The following is a 14,007-nucleotide window of genomic DNA, read 5'->3' on the forward strand; positions in this document are numbered from 1 at the left end:
ATATATATTAATTAAAACACAATTTACTCGCGCGCGGCGACGCGACAAAATGGGTGTCCTCCCCGGGCAAAATCGACGTTCCGGACGCGTTGGCGCAGTCCGTTTCGTCATCCGGGGTCGCTCGGACGACGTCGTCGACAATCGGGTCAAAACGCGTCAAAATTCAAATTTCACAAAATTTCGACCCGCGATCGATCGTCACAAGTGGTTAACTCGAGCCCTCGGTAAATAACGGTGCAGGCAATGGGAATTGCGGCGATCGGACACGTCGACTCTCCGAATTGCGAAGCTGGTGCACGTAGGAGTGCGAATTGTGCAGAAGGCCACCCTAAGGCTCGGGAAGGTCCTATAGGAATCCATTTTGGGTTTCCTCATGTCGGTTTCATCCTTCTAAGTGTTAGAAGTCGATACCGCACACGCGAAACTCCAAAAGAGGACGGAAATAGGTCGAACTAAAAAACGAGGCGGGCACCACTTCTAAGGTTCTAAGATAGTCGCAGGAAGACCCCTAAGGCTAGATCCTACTCCTACGAGGAATACTAGACCTCACGAAAATTGAGGTCAACAGTTGGCTATCCATTGTAATAAGGGTATCTCAAGCCCTATTATGGTACAAGGTACAACATAACTGATTTTGACTGAGCCAACAATGTCGTGCGAGGTAGGATAAATATTTTTCAACAAAAGAAATTCATCCTTACGCGATGCTATGGAGAGGACTTTTAGTGTTTGAAAGAAGAAATGAGTTATACTTTGCGATATGCTATCATACCTGTTTCCCAAACAGGTGTAGATTGTGATTGTCACGATAACTTGTCATAATTATATTCGACGACATTCTTTCCACAACAACATCGACTTTCATAGGATGGACGAGAATCATGAACATGTCCCTGTCGAGACATGAGTATCGTCTTAGACATTCTTTGTCACAAACCAAAAATGATATTTCCAAGACTTGTATTGAATACGGGGAAGGTGCAAGCGAGATAACAAAATTGAGAGAACAAATTACGAATTGCGATAATTGGAGGGTAATTTGAGTTTTTATCATATTATTAAATGTAATCGTTGAAGAGATTCACTGTTTATTATATCAGTATTTTATACAGTTATATTTATTTATGTTTTTTGTGTATTTGATATTGATTGTTTAGTTTTTTATGCAAGTTGTAAGTGTCTTGTTTCCTTTTACATTTCTTTTATTTTTCTTTTGGTAGGTTTTAGAGGTGTATGATGACATGTTTGACTTAATGGGTTATTCTAGATGATATGTTTGTCGCTATTGGTTGGTGTCACATATGAAATCCTAATGAATACAACTAAGTTTGTCTTTTTTTCAGTGCTATGGTTTTTTAGGTTCCTCTGGATGATTTTTTTTGGTTATATACATTTGTAACACACAGGAGATTGGTTCTATGTGGGTTAAAGATAACCAAGAATCTCTTTTTGGTAAGGTCTGCTGTGTTCTTGTAGTGACAAATTTGTTGGTTTAAATACTGAGTTCTTTGAGACCTCACAACTGCATAAAATTATAATTAATTACTCATGATAATTTTTAGTTGTGCTATGTAATGAGATGTTTTTTTAAGCATTTATGAAAGTTAAGTTCGAGGATTTCTGGTACTTCTCGAGGATTGCGCTGATATTGTGGACTTTAAAGTTTCTTACTAACTTCACGTTAGTCATATTGCTACGGGAGACGATTTTACAGATTTTCTCGGAGAATCACAAAAAACTGTGACTTTTTTAAATGGACAAATAGGTTGGAAGATTCTATCTTCGAGAGTGATCGAGCATGGAGAGTATTTATGGAGGACGACTTAGCTCGTAAAATATGCCATTTGTATTTTTAAAAATACTATCAGCATATTATTAATTATTATTTTAATAGTCTTTTTCTTAATTTTAATAATCATGTGACTCACTATTAAGTGAGGTGTCTATCTTTATTTTGAAATGTTATGCACAAGTTTTTTGCTTTTAATGCATAAAATGTGTTGATATGAACAGTTCTGTTGCAAATAACATTACTATATAGAGACAGAATGATTATTTGTTTAGAAACAACTGCAACATTGCTGTTTTTGAATTGCAAAAAAAAAAAAAAAACAAACTGACAGTCAGTATATCCGCTGCAGCTTTTGTGCTAGGATGTTGCTGCGTAGCAGTTTATTATTAAGCTCTAGCTGCCCCAAGTAGACCCTCAGTTGAAAAAAAAATTGGTGGGGTGTCTGGTTCTGTAAAACAGTAGAAGATATCCGATTCTTAGCCACATTTGTTTGAAACAAAAGAGTTCTAGTTGTCTCAAGAAGATGTCTATTTTTTTTTTTTGCTATTCCCTTTTGCTATTCCCTTTTGGGATGAAATTATCGATACAAGATGGCCGGTGAAGCATCCCATTTTGTGTCATATACTTTTGAAAGGTGTAGAATTTTTTTTGGTAGTCACCTCTCAAAATTTCAACCGAAATATTGAATTGAGTTTTAATTTTGACAAAAAAAAATTGAAAATGTGATAGTAACTCAGTACGACATTTTGTAAAATAAAGCCAAGTCATACAAGAAGGCTATCCATAAAAGGGACAAAGAATCGAAATCCATTAGTTAAAATAGGACATTGTCCCCACACATCAAAGTGAACCAACTCAAACTTATGCATGACTCTTTATTAACAATGAGGACATAAAACAAATGGTGGTATTTTGCTAATTGACACGACTTATAATTCAAAGATGATAACTGCTGAAATTAAGGGTATAAATTTTCAACATTCATATTAATGGATATCCTATTCGATAATGAATCTAAAAAAGAGAAGATGTTGGAATAGGCTATGGGCCGAGTTATCTAATTATCGAAAATGTATAGCCCCTCAATCCTTATATACTACCAATAATTTTCTTCATAAGGTCTTGAAATAGACAATGATCAGAAAAGATAGAATATAACAATTAAGAATACGTGTAATTTTGCTAAAATAAATAAAATCAAAAGCAAAATAAGGTAAAATAGAACATAAGATTGAGGCAATATGGGTGTATTATTCATGGTGTTAGAATTAAAAATATTATAGGTAGATCCATCTGCTAGAGTGACAGAAAAAATGTCATTATGAAAGATTAAAAAGAGGTTTGGATTGCTTGTCATGTGAACTGTAGCACTGGAATTCATGGCCCATTGTGGGAAATGAAAGAAGAAAAATATCATTATTACCTAACTGGGCAGTGATAGATGTGGATTTCTTCAATGCTTCCTAAAATTTGAAGAACTTGGCATATTCATTTGCAGAGATCATAGTACTCTGACTAGGAGATGTCTCAATAGTAGTTACAATGTGAGTTGATTATGATTTGGAATTCTTATGGCTCTTTTTGAGAAACATCTGACATGTTCTATTCATGATACTAATATCGTGCCACCCTCGATCCTTGTTTTTTAGAATTCAGAGTTCTACTTCTGTAACTGTCTCGAGACTGAGATTTACTTATGGCTGTATTTTGTTGACCAGCAAGAGCACTAGGTTGTTGTATAGATGAAGTCTGAGAAATCAGGATTGGACGCAATATTCTAGTATTTTTTCTCCTATAAAATACAAACGCTAATTTCTTCATTTAATCTTTATTACATTTTCAACGAGTAATATGATCAGATTGATCAAGTTCGATATATTATGTATCTATATCAAAAGCTGAGTATCCACTCTCCATTCATAATAATTTGACAGTCTCAGCTGGAGGATTATCAATGAGGTAACTCTCTTGAGAAATACTCTTCAAATTATCTCATAGTTTTATTTCAGTAAAAATTATTAATTTTAATTAACTTTTCATTCATAATTTTAGACATTGATGAAACCAAACTTGTCACAATATGTTTATATTCTCTAGCCATATCGATGTCATTTAGTACTAAAGGACGATTTGCCTAAACGCTCTGACACAATTAACTCCCCGACCCACTGTTCAACGATCTCCAAATAAAAAAAAATATTGTTCCCAACAATCGAAGAAAATAGATGTAGACCAAACATACATAAAGTAGAGCACAAATCCGACGACGTCGATCGAGTAGAAGATGACTTTGTCAGTGCCCCAATCTCATCGATGCAGAGAGGGCAGACAAACCAGACAAAATCGAAAGTGAAGTTGATGCATATGGCACTATTCAACGCAGAGGAACAATCACACGAAGCAGACCACGCCTTTATTGAAATCGAAGTAGTAGACCTACTCTTAAGGATGCAGACGACGCCGTCGTAGGAAGCAGTTGAAGACGTCGACCTAAGTAGGCAAAGATGTCGACCTAAGTAGGCAAAGATGTCGACGCAAAGATGTCGACCTAAGTACTAAGTAGGCAAAGATGTCGACCTAAGTAGACGAAAATGTCGAACTGAGTAGGTGAAAACGTCGACAATTTCATTGCTGGAAGTTGATTACCACTTCTTAGGAAGCAAACAAAGCTGTCGATGAAGCCAAAAAAGCCAAAAGGAGACGACACACATGACATAAGCGAAGGCAAAGATGAGCAATTCAAGAAAGCCCTGATACCATGTAATGGAAAGGACTTCCTTCTTATTCCCATTAAAGACATGTTACGTATAGATATATACACTACCAATTTTTATAGATTAGGAATATTTTTGATAGAGCAATGATCTTGTATTTAGATCTCTTCTAATTAGGTTTCTTATGATCAAACTTATTAATGTACAAGTTTTCTATTATATTACTTTCCATTACACAAATTCTTTAAAAATGGGCTTTAAGAACAATAGATAAAGGAATGTCTTGCTGCCATTTATCTTTCCAAAATCAAATGGAGTTGATGTTATTAACATTTCAAGAATTGTTAAGTAAGAAGAATTGAATTATTCTTCTAAACCTTCATGGAGCTAGAACACACTGTAATGTTATTTCTAAAAAATTCAAAAGATCTAGTCTTCAAATATCTTTCCTTGAAAATTTTATAAAAATAATAAGAATCTACATTATTGATAGATTTCTAAACCCATTTCAAATGAAGAGAGATGTTGAATCATATCATATTATGTCACGACCCATCCTAGGGTTCAAAATTTTGAAAGTAGGAATAGACGGTTGGATAGTGAAAATCAAATTTAAATATTCATTCTATATACAAAGTAAAAAAAGAGGCACTAGTGATTTAAAATTTAATCGAACAAATAAGAAATTTACCTTTCTACTTGCTGTTCTCACCTTTTGTTCACTCTCTTCAAGTACTCATGTTTTATTCCAAAGTTTAAATCTGAAAATTGTTAAACTATATAATGAGTTATCCAAGATAACCCGATGAAATAATTACACTCCAAAATTGCAGTAACCCTAAGAAGAAAAGACAATACATATGTTGAGTTTTTTCTAATATATTTTAGAAAATCATATAATAATATAAATCTTGTATACATGACATTTTCTAATAGAAGAAATATAAAAATTTAATATGCATTAATTTTTACTTTACTTTGCAAGATTTAAACTTTTTTTTTAATTTACATCTTATACTTAACTTGTGCATCTATCTCGAGAGCACCATTTAAAGATTACCTAACTCACCTCTGGTCGATACATACCCAGTTGTCACAGCAGGGTATAAACCAAGTCTACTATTATCGGAGGTGGAATGCTAACTCTGACGGATATCCTCTTGTCGGCAAAACAGTTCGTGTTTTAATGTTCATGATTATCTGGGTCGCAGAAAAATATCTACGCACACGAGTACATTGACGTCCCTAACCATTATCATAAGGGGGTGAATTCCTCTTAGCATGCATCTACAATCCTTCATGTATACAATATTCTTCTTTCATTCTTAAAAGAATTCATTATTTTCTTATGAGACGCTTATTATTTTTATAATCTAAAGATCATGTAAAAAAGTAATGTCTTTTAGAAAAATCATTGTGCAATCATTCATGCAGAAATGTTAACATGTATGTTTCATACATAATAATATAAAAATCATATGTAATCTATGTCTCACTCATATAAGCATAAATATGACAAATGAAATCAATAATTTATTCAGAAGTAAAAAAATATAACTTTTATTTAGAAATATAATTATTTACTGTAACTTTGCTTTTCTATTTATCCTTGAAATTTTATTTTCTTGTTGTAATACCTAACATCATTATATTTTTATATAATTAATACATATTAAAGAATTACTTCCAATCATCACAACCAATAATTTATTACGCTCTAAACTTGAGGTGTTTATTTATTTTTTAAAGAAAAATTCAAAATTAGAGTTCACCTATCCGACTTCTTTTTTTCTTCTACCAAATCGACGATTCCCTTCAATTCTTTTAATCAACTTACTTGATTATGGTTGATAAAAATTTTGAATATTAACAACTATTAAGTTAACATTAAATTGATTATAAATAAAATTTAAATAAGACTAACCTTATTATTTTTTTTTCTCCTCCAACGCCTTTACGATCCTACTCCAAGTACTTTAGGATTAAATGTTCTTTGATCTTAATTGCTGTTATAAAATAATGTAATATAATATTAATATGTTAATTACATTAAATTTAACTTAAATAAAGTAAACTTTAACTTCAATTAACTTATACATTTTCCCGTCGAGGTGATCCACTCCTCAATCTCAAATTCAAATATTTCTTTCTTAAATTTTTTTTGATTTCGATTAGCATAAATTCATATTAAGTCGCTAAGTGTATATATATCAATTAAATGTATACAAATATCTTGAATAAGAAAACCCTTATTTTACCTTACTTTGCTTGGTTCGACCTCCCTTATCCCACATGCGATCCTTTCCTGTACCCAAAGCCTCTTTCCCCACTGCTAATCGGCTTGGTTTGGCTCTCCAGCACGCGGCTCTCATCTTCTCCCGGAACCACTCGTACATGGCAAAGCCGCTCTATCCCTCACATGCAATTCATCCCATTCTCTTCTTTCTCTTTGCATATAGTGGCTCCCCCATACACAGCTTCACTTTTACGGGAAGCGACAATGCTCTCTAGGCCTCAACTTTGGCTCTACAATGTCGCCACTCCCACACTAGAGTCGAACCCTCATCTTCTTCACTCCTCATTGCTTTGACACTCGCGAGTTCAATTGACAGTATCGTTGTCTTCACTTGATAATTGCGATGCTCAGTCGAGTTCATCTAGAAAAGCTCTCTAACCTCTTCTTTTTCTCGATCTCCTCTTGCTCACGGAAGCACTTATTTTGCATCTTCACTCCTCGTCTTTCTTATTAGAGTGTTATTCGAATGTTTGTAATGGTAGCGTTACCAAAGAATCAAACCGAACATTACATATTAGCGGTTTCTACATACATAGCACTGAAAATTTACATATTAACATATTTCACCCAAAGTTCTATATTATAAAAAAGTACTTTTTCTAAGCTTTGTTATAGATCTGCTGTGGAATTCCATCGTAGGCTCCTGCTCTGGCGAGATGCTCTCGGCAACAACCTTCTCTTTCACTGAGATTCCCAAGATGCCCTCCTAGGATCACCTAAATAAAAAGGAAAGATTTTGGATGAAATTATATTATCCAACAAGAGAGTAGAGATGAGAGTTAAAAGTCCAGAAATAGCCATAATGAAGAACTGGGGCTGCGAAGATTTGGAAATGAAGAAATAATGCCAAACCCACGCTTCTCCACCTACGTATTCCTCTCTCCCTCATGCCAAACAACCGACTTATCTATTTTTTTTTCTGGTTTCTCTCGCAATTCCTCTCCATCTCTCAGCCTCTCACAAAACCTCACGCAACAACTCCCCTACCATTCCTCCATCTAGTCACTCCTCTTGAGCCAAAGCGACAAGAAACATCCCCCATGCTCTCTCGTCTGAATTGAAGAACCCATTTCCTTCGCAACTGCTGCTACTCCTTTCCCGGAACCCATCTACTCCAACTCGTCTTCCTTTACCTCCACGACATTGCTCTGACCGATCACCACCTTGCTGCTGAGACAATCTCTGTGGAGCAAGAGCCCCCGATGGAGTTCCCCAACGGAATACTTAACTGAACTTAGAAACAAATACTTTTTTTTGGGTAAATATAGAAGTTTGGATGTGAAATATGTTACTAAGTAAGTTTTGAGTGCTATGTTTGTAAAATCCCCTATATATTAAGCATGTTAAAACCACTAAATTTATTAGTTTTGCAAATTTTTCCTTTAAGAAGACAAATCCCATCATCATTAAAATGCTTCTTGATCGAGTCTTTTTTTTATAAATCTTGAAATATAAAAGAGAAGTTGCAAAGAGGAAGAGTATTGATTGAGTCACTTGTTTTGCTCCTTCGCCTCTTTTTTACACGCGGGTCGCGTGTGCTCCTTCCCTGCATGCACTCTTAGTGCTTTGAAGGATCGCCTCCATCCCCCGCACACAAGCAGCCATCGAGCAACCTCCTCTCTTCTCCTTTCCCTTCCTCCTCTTGCTGCACAGACGCATAGGTCAACGAGGCTACCTACCTTCGGGGCACCTTTTTCCTCCTCTTTTTCTTCTTCTTCGCTTTAGGTCACCCGCACACAGAACTTCGGCGTCATCGTTCTTTCTCCTAAGCACACATGCTCCCTTCTTCCCTTGCCCTAGACACACACAAATACTCTTGGGTTTGAAACATTCCCCCTCCCTTTCTACTTCTCTTTATATCTTCTATCTGATACAAAACCATCAATACGGTTTTCACTCAAACTTGCCTGTCAAATTTCATTTTTTTTATATAGTTGTTAAACTTGAGTTATTCTTATTCTTTGTTGTGTGAAATCCCATTTTTAACTGGCCAAATTTTGATAGTTCCTTTGCTCATAATTCGGCTTATTTGCTGACATTTATTATTATAGGTTATACTTGGGCAATTGCCATGTGTTTACGTCTTTGTGGGACAATGCAGGTACTTTCTCTTAGAAGTTGAAGGTGAGAAGGTCCAGGAACAAACAGGTGTTGTAAGAACGAATTGCATTGATTGTTTAGACAGGACAAATGTTACACAGGTAAACTGAATGGTTGTGTGTTAAATTGCTGCACGTATATTATAAATGATTATACTTTTTTGCTTTGTTTTCTTTTATTGCTCGTATTGATGAAATTTTCACTCATTAATGTATTTGACTACTATGGAGCATTGATAGCTAAGGTAAAAATATAAGATTATTTTTTTATATGTTGGATGTTCATGCATTTGACGCCGAAGAAAAATGCATTCTTGCATGCTATTTGTACAAAGTATCACTCCTAATAGATGAGTTTGGAATTTGCTTAAATGCAACGTTAGAGAAATGAAGAGATTAATAAAATGTATGCTTGTAACTATTGCAGCAGGTACATATTATATTGCATTTTAGATTCATCATAAAGACGGGAAATGATGGAATCTTTGGTGATGATATTTTTAACGGCACAATGTAGACGTATAATACTTGCATAGCTTCTGGCTTAGGCTAAGAAAAATTTGGGAATATTACATACATAACCACACAATTCTTATGTATTAACCTATCATTGAGGCCTTCATCTATCAACAAACTTATACTCACTGTCCCCAGCTACTCTTTTTATCCTTGCAAACCGCATCTAATATCTCCACCAACTCTGTTTCCTTCCTCAATCCAAAAACCACCTTAACTGCTTTTATCATCGTCTTTACCGACCACCCTGTCTAATTGCCACCTTTACGAGCACCTTAACAGCCATTGTTAAGAGCTCACCCATGTTCTTCGTCCTTGACCACCATAGCTGACCACCCCTCTCCCTTTTTCTATGACTTTTCCTCTCTCTTAAAAAAAGGAAAATAAAAGAGAAAAAAAGAAGACAAATAAAAACAAGAAAAGTAAAGAAAAAGAAAGGAAGAATGAAAAGAAGGAAAAATTATGTATTCTTGCTCTCACAAATTTTCACTTGTTGTGGTTGACTCCGCACAGAAATGTATAAAAATTTTGACCACAAAAATTCCTAAAATCTTGATTGTAATGTGTTTGACACAACTAGCGTGAGTGCCGCTTGTAATGCAATGGGCAAGCTTATGCGCACATTTGCTATCACGACATATAAATTCAAATTTAAGTACTCCTTTGTGTCATTCAACTGGGGGAGGGCGGGGGGAATTCATTCTACACATTTATGCAAGCATATTAGGATCCATGCACATTTTTTTTATGGTAGGATAGAAACCATAACCTTGGTGTTCTACAACAGCAACCATGCGTGATTTTTGTAGCGCACTGAGTATCTCAGACACCAAGTTGTTGACTTGTGTGGTGGAATGTCAAGAGATTACCAAAATTTTAAATAAAAGAATTTGCATAGGACAAGTGCAAGGCTAAAATTATGTGGACTCCTAGACTTGAAGTGACGACTAAAAGAAGAAAGAATCAATTTTTATTTTTTTTAAATTGAACACTTTAAATAAAAATACAATACTTATCATTTTACAAAACAAATGTACATGAAAGAATTTATAGTGCTCAACAAATTGCGAGCACAAACAAAATCTCATTTAACATTCAGACTTGGTGAAATGAGGACTCAATGTAGGCATGAAGCGGGGTGTCCATGCCTCAAAAGTGGCAAATGCTACGATCTTAGCCTTGGACTAGTTTGGTCCATGCAAAGGAGAGATCGACCAGTCCTTCGAAGCATGGTTTTTTCTCTTTTTTGCAGCTGGGTTGATTACTTTTTACCTTGAGTCCTTAAATACGTTATTTTTGTATTTTAGGGCAATTTTTTATTTTGTTTATATTAGGACAAACACTGCCCTCCCTTTTTTTGCCTTCTAGGGCTATATCCGAGGACGAGTGGTGCTTCGACTGTATTTTGCTCCGAGGTTGTGAATTATATCCGATTCCACCCCCGATCCATTCTTTGCTGCCGCAACTCCTTCCCCACTGCAACCACTCAAGAATAGTCTCTCCCATTGTGTCCCTCCAGTCATCCACCTTCTTGCCGTCTCCCTTTCACCTTCTGGCCTTGTTGCCGCTCCAATCTTCCCATTTCTAGTCGCTTCCCACCTCTCCACTATCCCAACCTGTTGTCCCTTCCTGCCAACCCTTCTCGCTGCTGTCATTCCGAGGGCAACCCGCATTTTGCCTTTATGCAGTCCAATCCTTCCATAATTTTTGCCCTCATCTAAACATCAACCCATCACCATCATTGTGTTGATGTTGCCTCACACCAGCACTCCATATCTTCATTTCAGTAGTATCCATCCTTTCCCACCTCCGTAACCGATCACCACCACCCGGACCTAACCTGAGTTTTAGTTTGTGTTGTGTCTGTTGTTTTCTCCTTTCAGGTTCCTATTGGGTTTTGCAATTATATTAATTGTTTGTGTTAAGAAAATAAAAAAATGAAGTGCCTGTTAGAGGATACATAGATGAAGTGCCTATTAGAGGATGCATAGATGAAGTGCCTTAAGAAGATACAAAAATGAAGTGCATGTTAGAGGATACAGAGATGAAGTACCTATTGGATGATACAAAGATGAAGTGCCTGTTGGAAGATACAGAGAACGAGAGTGAAAGTGAGCATACCAGATTTTGAGGGGAGGATGAGTTTGAATGACTTCATAGAGTGGCAGCAGACTGTCGAGCGTCTTTGAATATAAAGATGTGTTAGATGATTGAAAATTGGTGTTTTCTTCTATCAAGCTAAATAAGGGCGCTCTGATGTGGTGGGAGAACTTGAAGGAGATAAATAGAAATGGACATAACAAGATTATGTTTGGAAGATGTTGAAGAGAGAGTTGCAGCGGCAGTACCCATCCTCACACTACCTTCATAACCTTTTCTTGAGCCTCCACGACATACAAAAGAGGGACTTATCAATGGAGGAGTACACAACAAAGTTTATGCATCTTAAGCTGAAATGTGATATGATGGGGCCAAAAGAGCACATAATAGCCATATACTTGGGATGCCAGAAATCCCCTAGCGACAACATGGTGAGAAGAAGCCTGAGAATTACAACACCCACAATACATTACCAACCAGAAAATATTTCAAATGCCATTATTTTGGACACATCGCTTTCAGTTGCCCATCAAGCCAAGTTGCATTCTTCACCAAGTTGGGTGTAGTGTATGAAATGATCGATGAAGAGACAGTTGAAGAATAGGCTGAGGCGTATCAAGTTTCACCATATGAGGGCGAGATACTAGTTATTCGACGAGGATGAACTAAGGCTACGAGGGATCAACAGTCGCTTTGCCATGACATATTCTACACCTGTTGCACTGTGAAGGGAATAGTATGTAGTCTCATCTTTGATTGAGGGAGCAACAAGAATGTGGTGCTGACACAAATGGAAGACAAGTTAAGCCTCACGACTCAAAGGCACTCCTAGTCGTACTCCCTCACGTATTGAATAAGAAAAACAAAGTCAACATTGACAGTAGATGTCTTGTGGAGTTCTCGATTGGGAATTAGCTGCAGGATCAGGTTTGGTGCGGCGCAATACTCATGGATGTCTGTCACCTTCTGCTCGGAGACTGTAGTAGTTTGATCACCAAACTCGGTATGTTGAGTTAAGGAACATCTACTTTTCACCAAAGATGGCAAATGCATATTCCTACTTTATGCGGAATCTGAGATTATAGTTGCCCTTACCAGCAGATAAGCTCCACTAGGATCCGTTTTAGAGGTGACAGGGGATAGCAAGACAGAAGAGTAGGTTTTAGACACAAGATAATTACTGTAGATATATTCTTAAGACATCATGCTTGATAACTTATCACTATGACCGACACCGTTTTGCGAGTTTTAGGCTGCCCTCACTTCAGATCAGGTTGAACAAACCTTAAATTAGTTTGGGAGTATTCAATAGAATATACATGACACAGAGTTTTAGTTTAGTTCATCAGTGTGCTCCTAGAAGGTTGGATCAATATGGATATATGCTTGCAATTGGAGGAAGATCCTCAAGTATTTTGGGGGATAGTGCAATTGTTTGTGGGATCTAGGTGATTCCTGAGCTCGTTTCAGTTTATGTGTTGTGTCTATTGTTTTTCCCCTCAAGTATATTTCTAATAACCACCTGTTGGTTTCTAAAGTAATAATATTTGTTTTCTTATTGTTATTTAGGTTAATTCTAGTATCAAGGCAAAATAACATTGCTTTGAATGTGTAATAAGAATCTAAATTACAAAAAAAGTTATCACCAAATCTACAATTCATGTGTATAAGCATACGGAAAGCCAACATTAAAAAATTCAAAATGAAATACTGCATGCATTATAATGATAAAATATTTGTACAAATCAAGTAATTTTAGGTTTTAATTGAGTTTTACGAGGAAATCTTCAACTAAGTTATAACATTTCAAAATTGACATTGGTATTTTGAAAATTATGCAAATATATTGGGTATGTGCATCGATAAAGTGCAAGTGTATTATGTAAGTCCACAAAAATGTGTACGATTATGCCATGTAAATGCGCTAAAACTGCGCAAATGCACATGACCATATTAAATATTGTTCATACAGATCAAAAGGCATGCATGCCTTTTAAAGATCTATTAACTTGTCAAAATTAATATGCTTGCATGCGGCTCTACTAACGAGCTAAATATTTCAATATAAAGTCACTAACTCAAAATGAATTCAAATTCATTTACTCCAAATAGCTTGTAAATATTTTGAAAGATAAATTAATATTTTGAAAAATTCAAAGTTTTTTTTAATGGTTAAACTTAAATCCATCAAGCCTTATTTGCTCTCTAGTTGGTTCCCATGCTTGTAGTGCATGGTTGTAAGTAGCGTAAAAAAGTCGAATCGAGCTCGAGCCACCCTCGACTTAGAGTATGTTTATTTGGGATTTTCCGGCGTCTTTCAAAACCGATTTTACGAATTGGGCGTTTGATTCATGCTTTCATATGCATCACGTTGTAACCCGCGGTGGTTTTTCTTCTTCCTCGCGACCTCAAGCCTTATCCCGCGTCCTATGTTCTGCGTATGTTTTTCTTCTCCATTTACTATTTTACCCATCGAGTTTAGGGTTGGGG

At 36.0% G+C, this 14,007-nt stretch overlaps 1 protein-coding gene across 2 annotated transcripts in view; it reads left to right on the top strand.

The window, feature by feature from the left end:
• The window catches only part of LOC110038306 (phosphoinositide phosphatase SAC6-like), a 174,315-nt gene that overhangs the window by 56,578 nt on the left and 103,730 nt on the right, over nucleotides 1-14,007 (top strand). For both annotated transcript variants that reach the window (XM_020743099.1, XM_020743100.1), the window contains exon 15: nucleotides 8,904-9,003. In XM_020743099.1, coding sequence (XP_020598758.1) covers nucleotides 8,904-9,003 — 100 coding nt within the window. The remainder of the gene's footprint in view (nucleotides 1-8,903; nucleotides 9,004-14,007) is intronic.

Source organism: Phalaenopsis equestris, unplaced genomic scaffold (assembly GCF_001263595.1).
Source record: "Phalaenopsis equestris unplaced genomic scaffold, ASM126359v1 Scaffold232429, whole genome shotgun sequence".
Classification (NCBI taxonomy): Eukaryota; Viridiplantae; Streptophyta; class Magnoliopsida; order Asparagales; family Orchidaceae; genus Phalaenopsis; species Phalaenopsis equestris.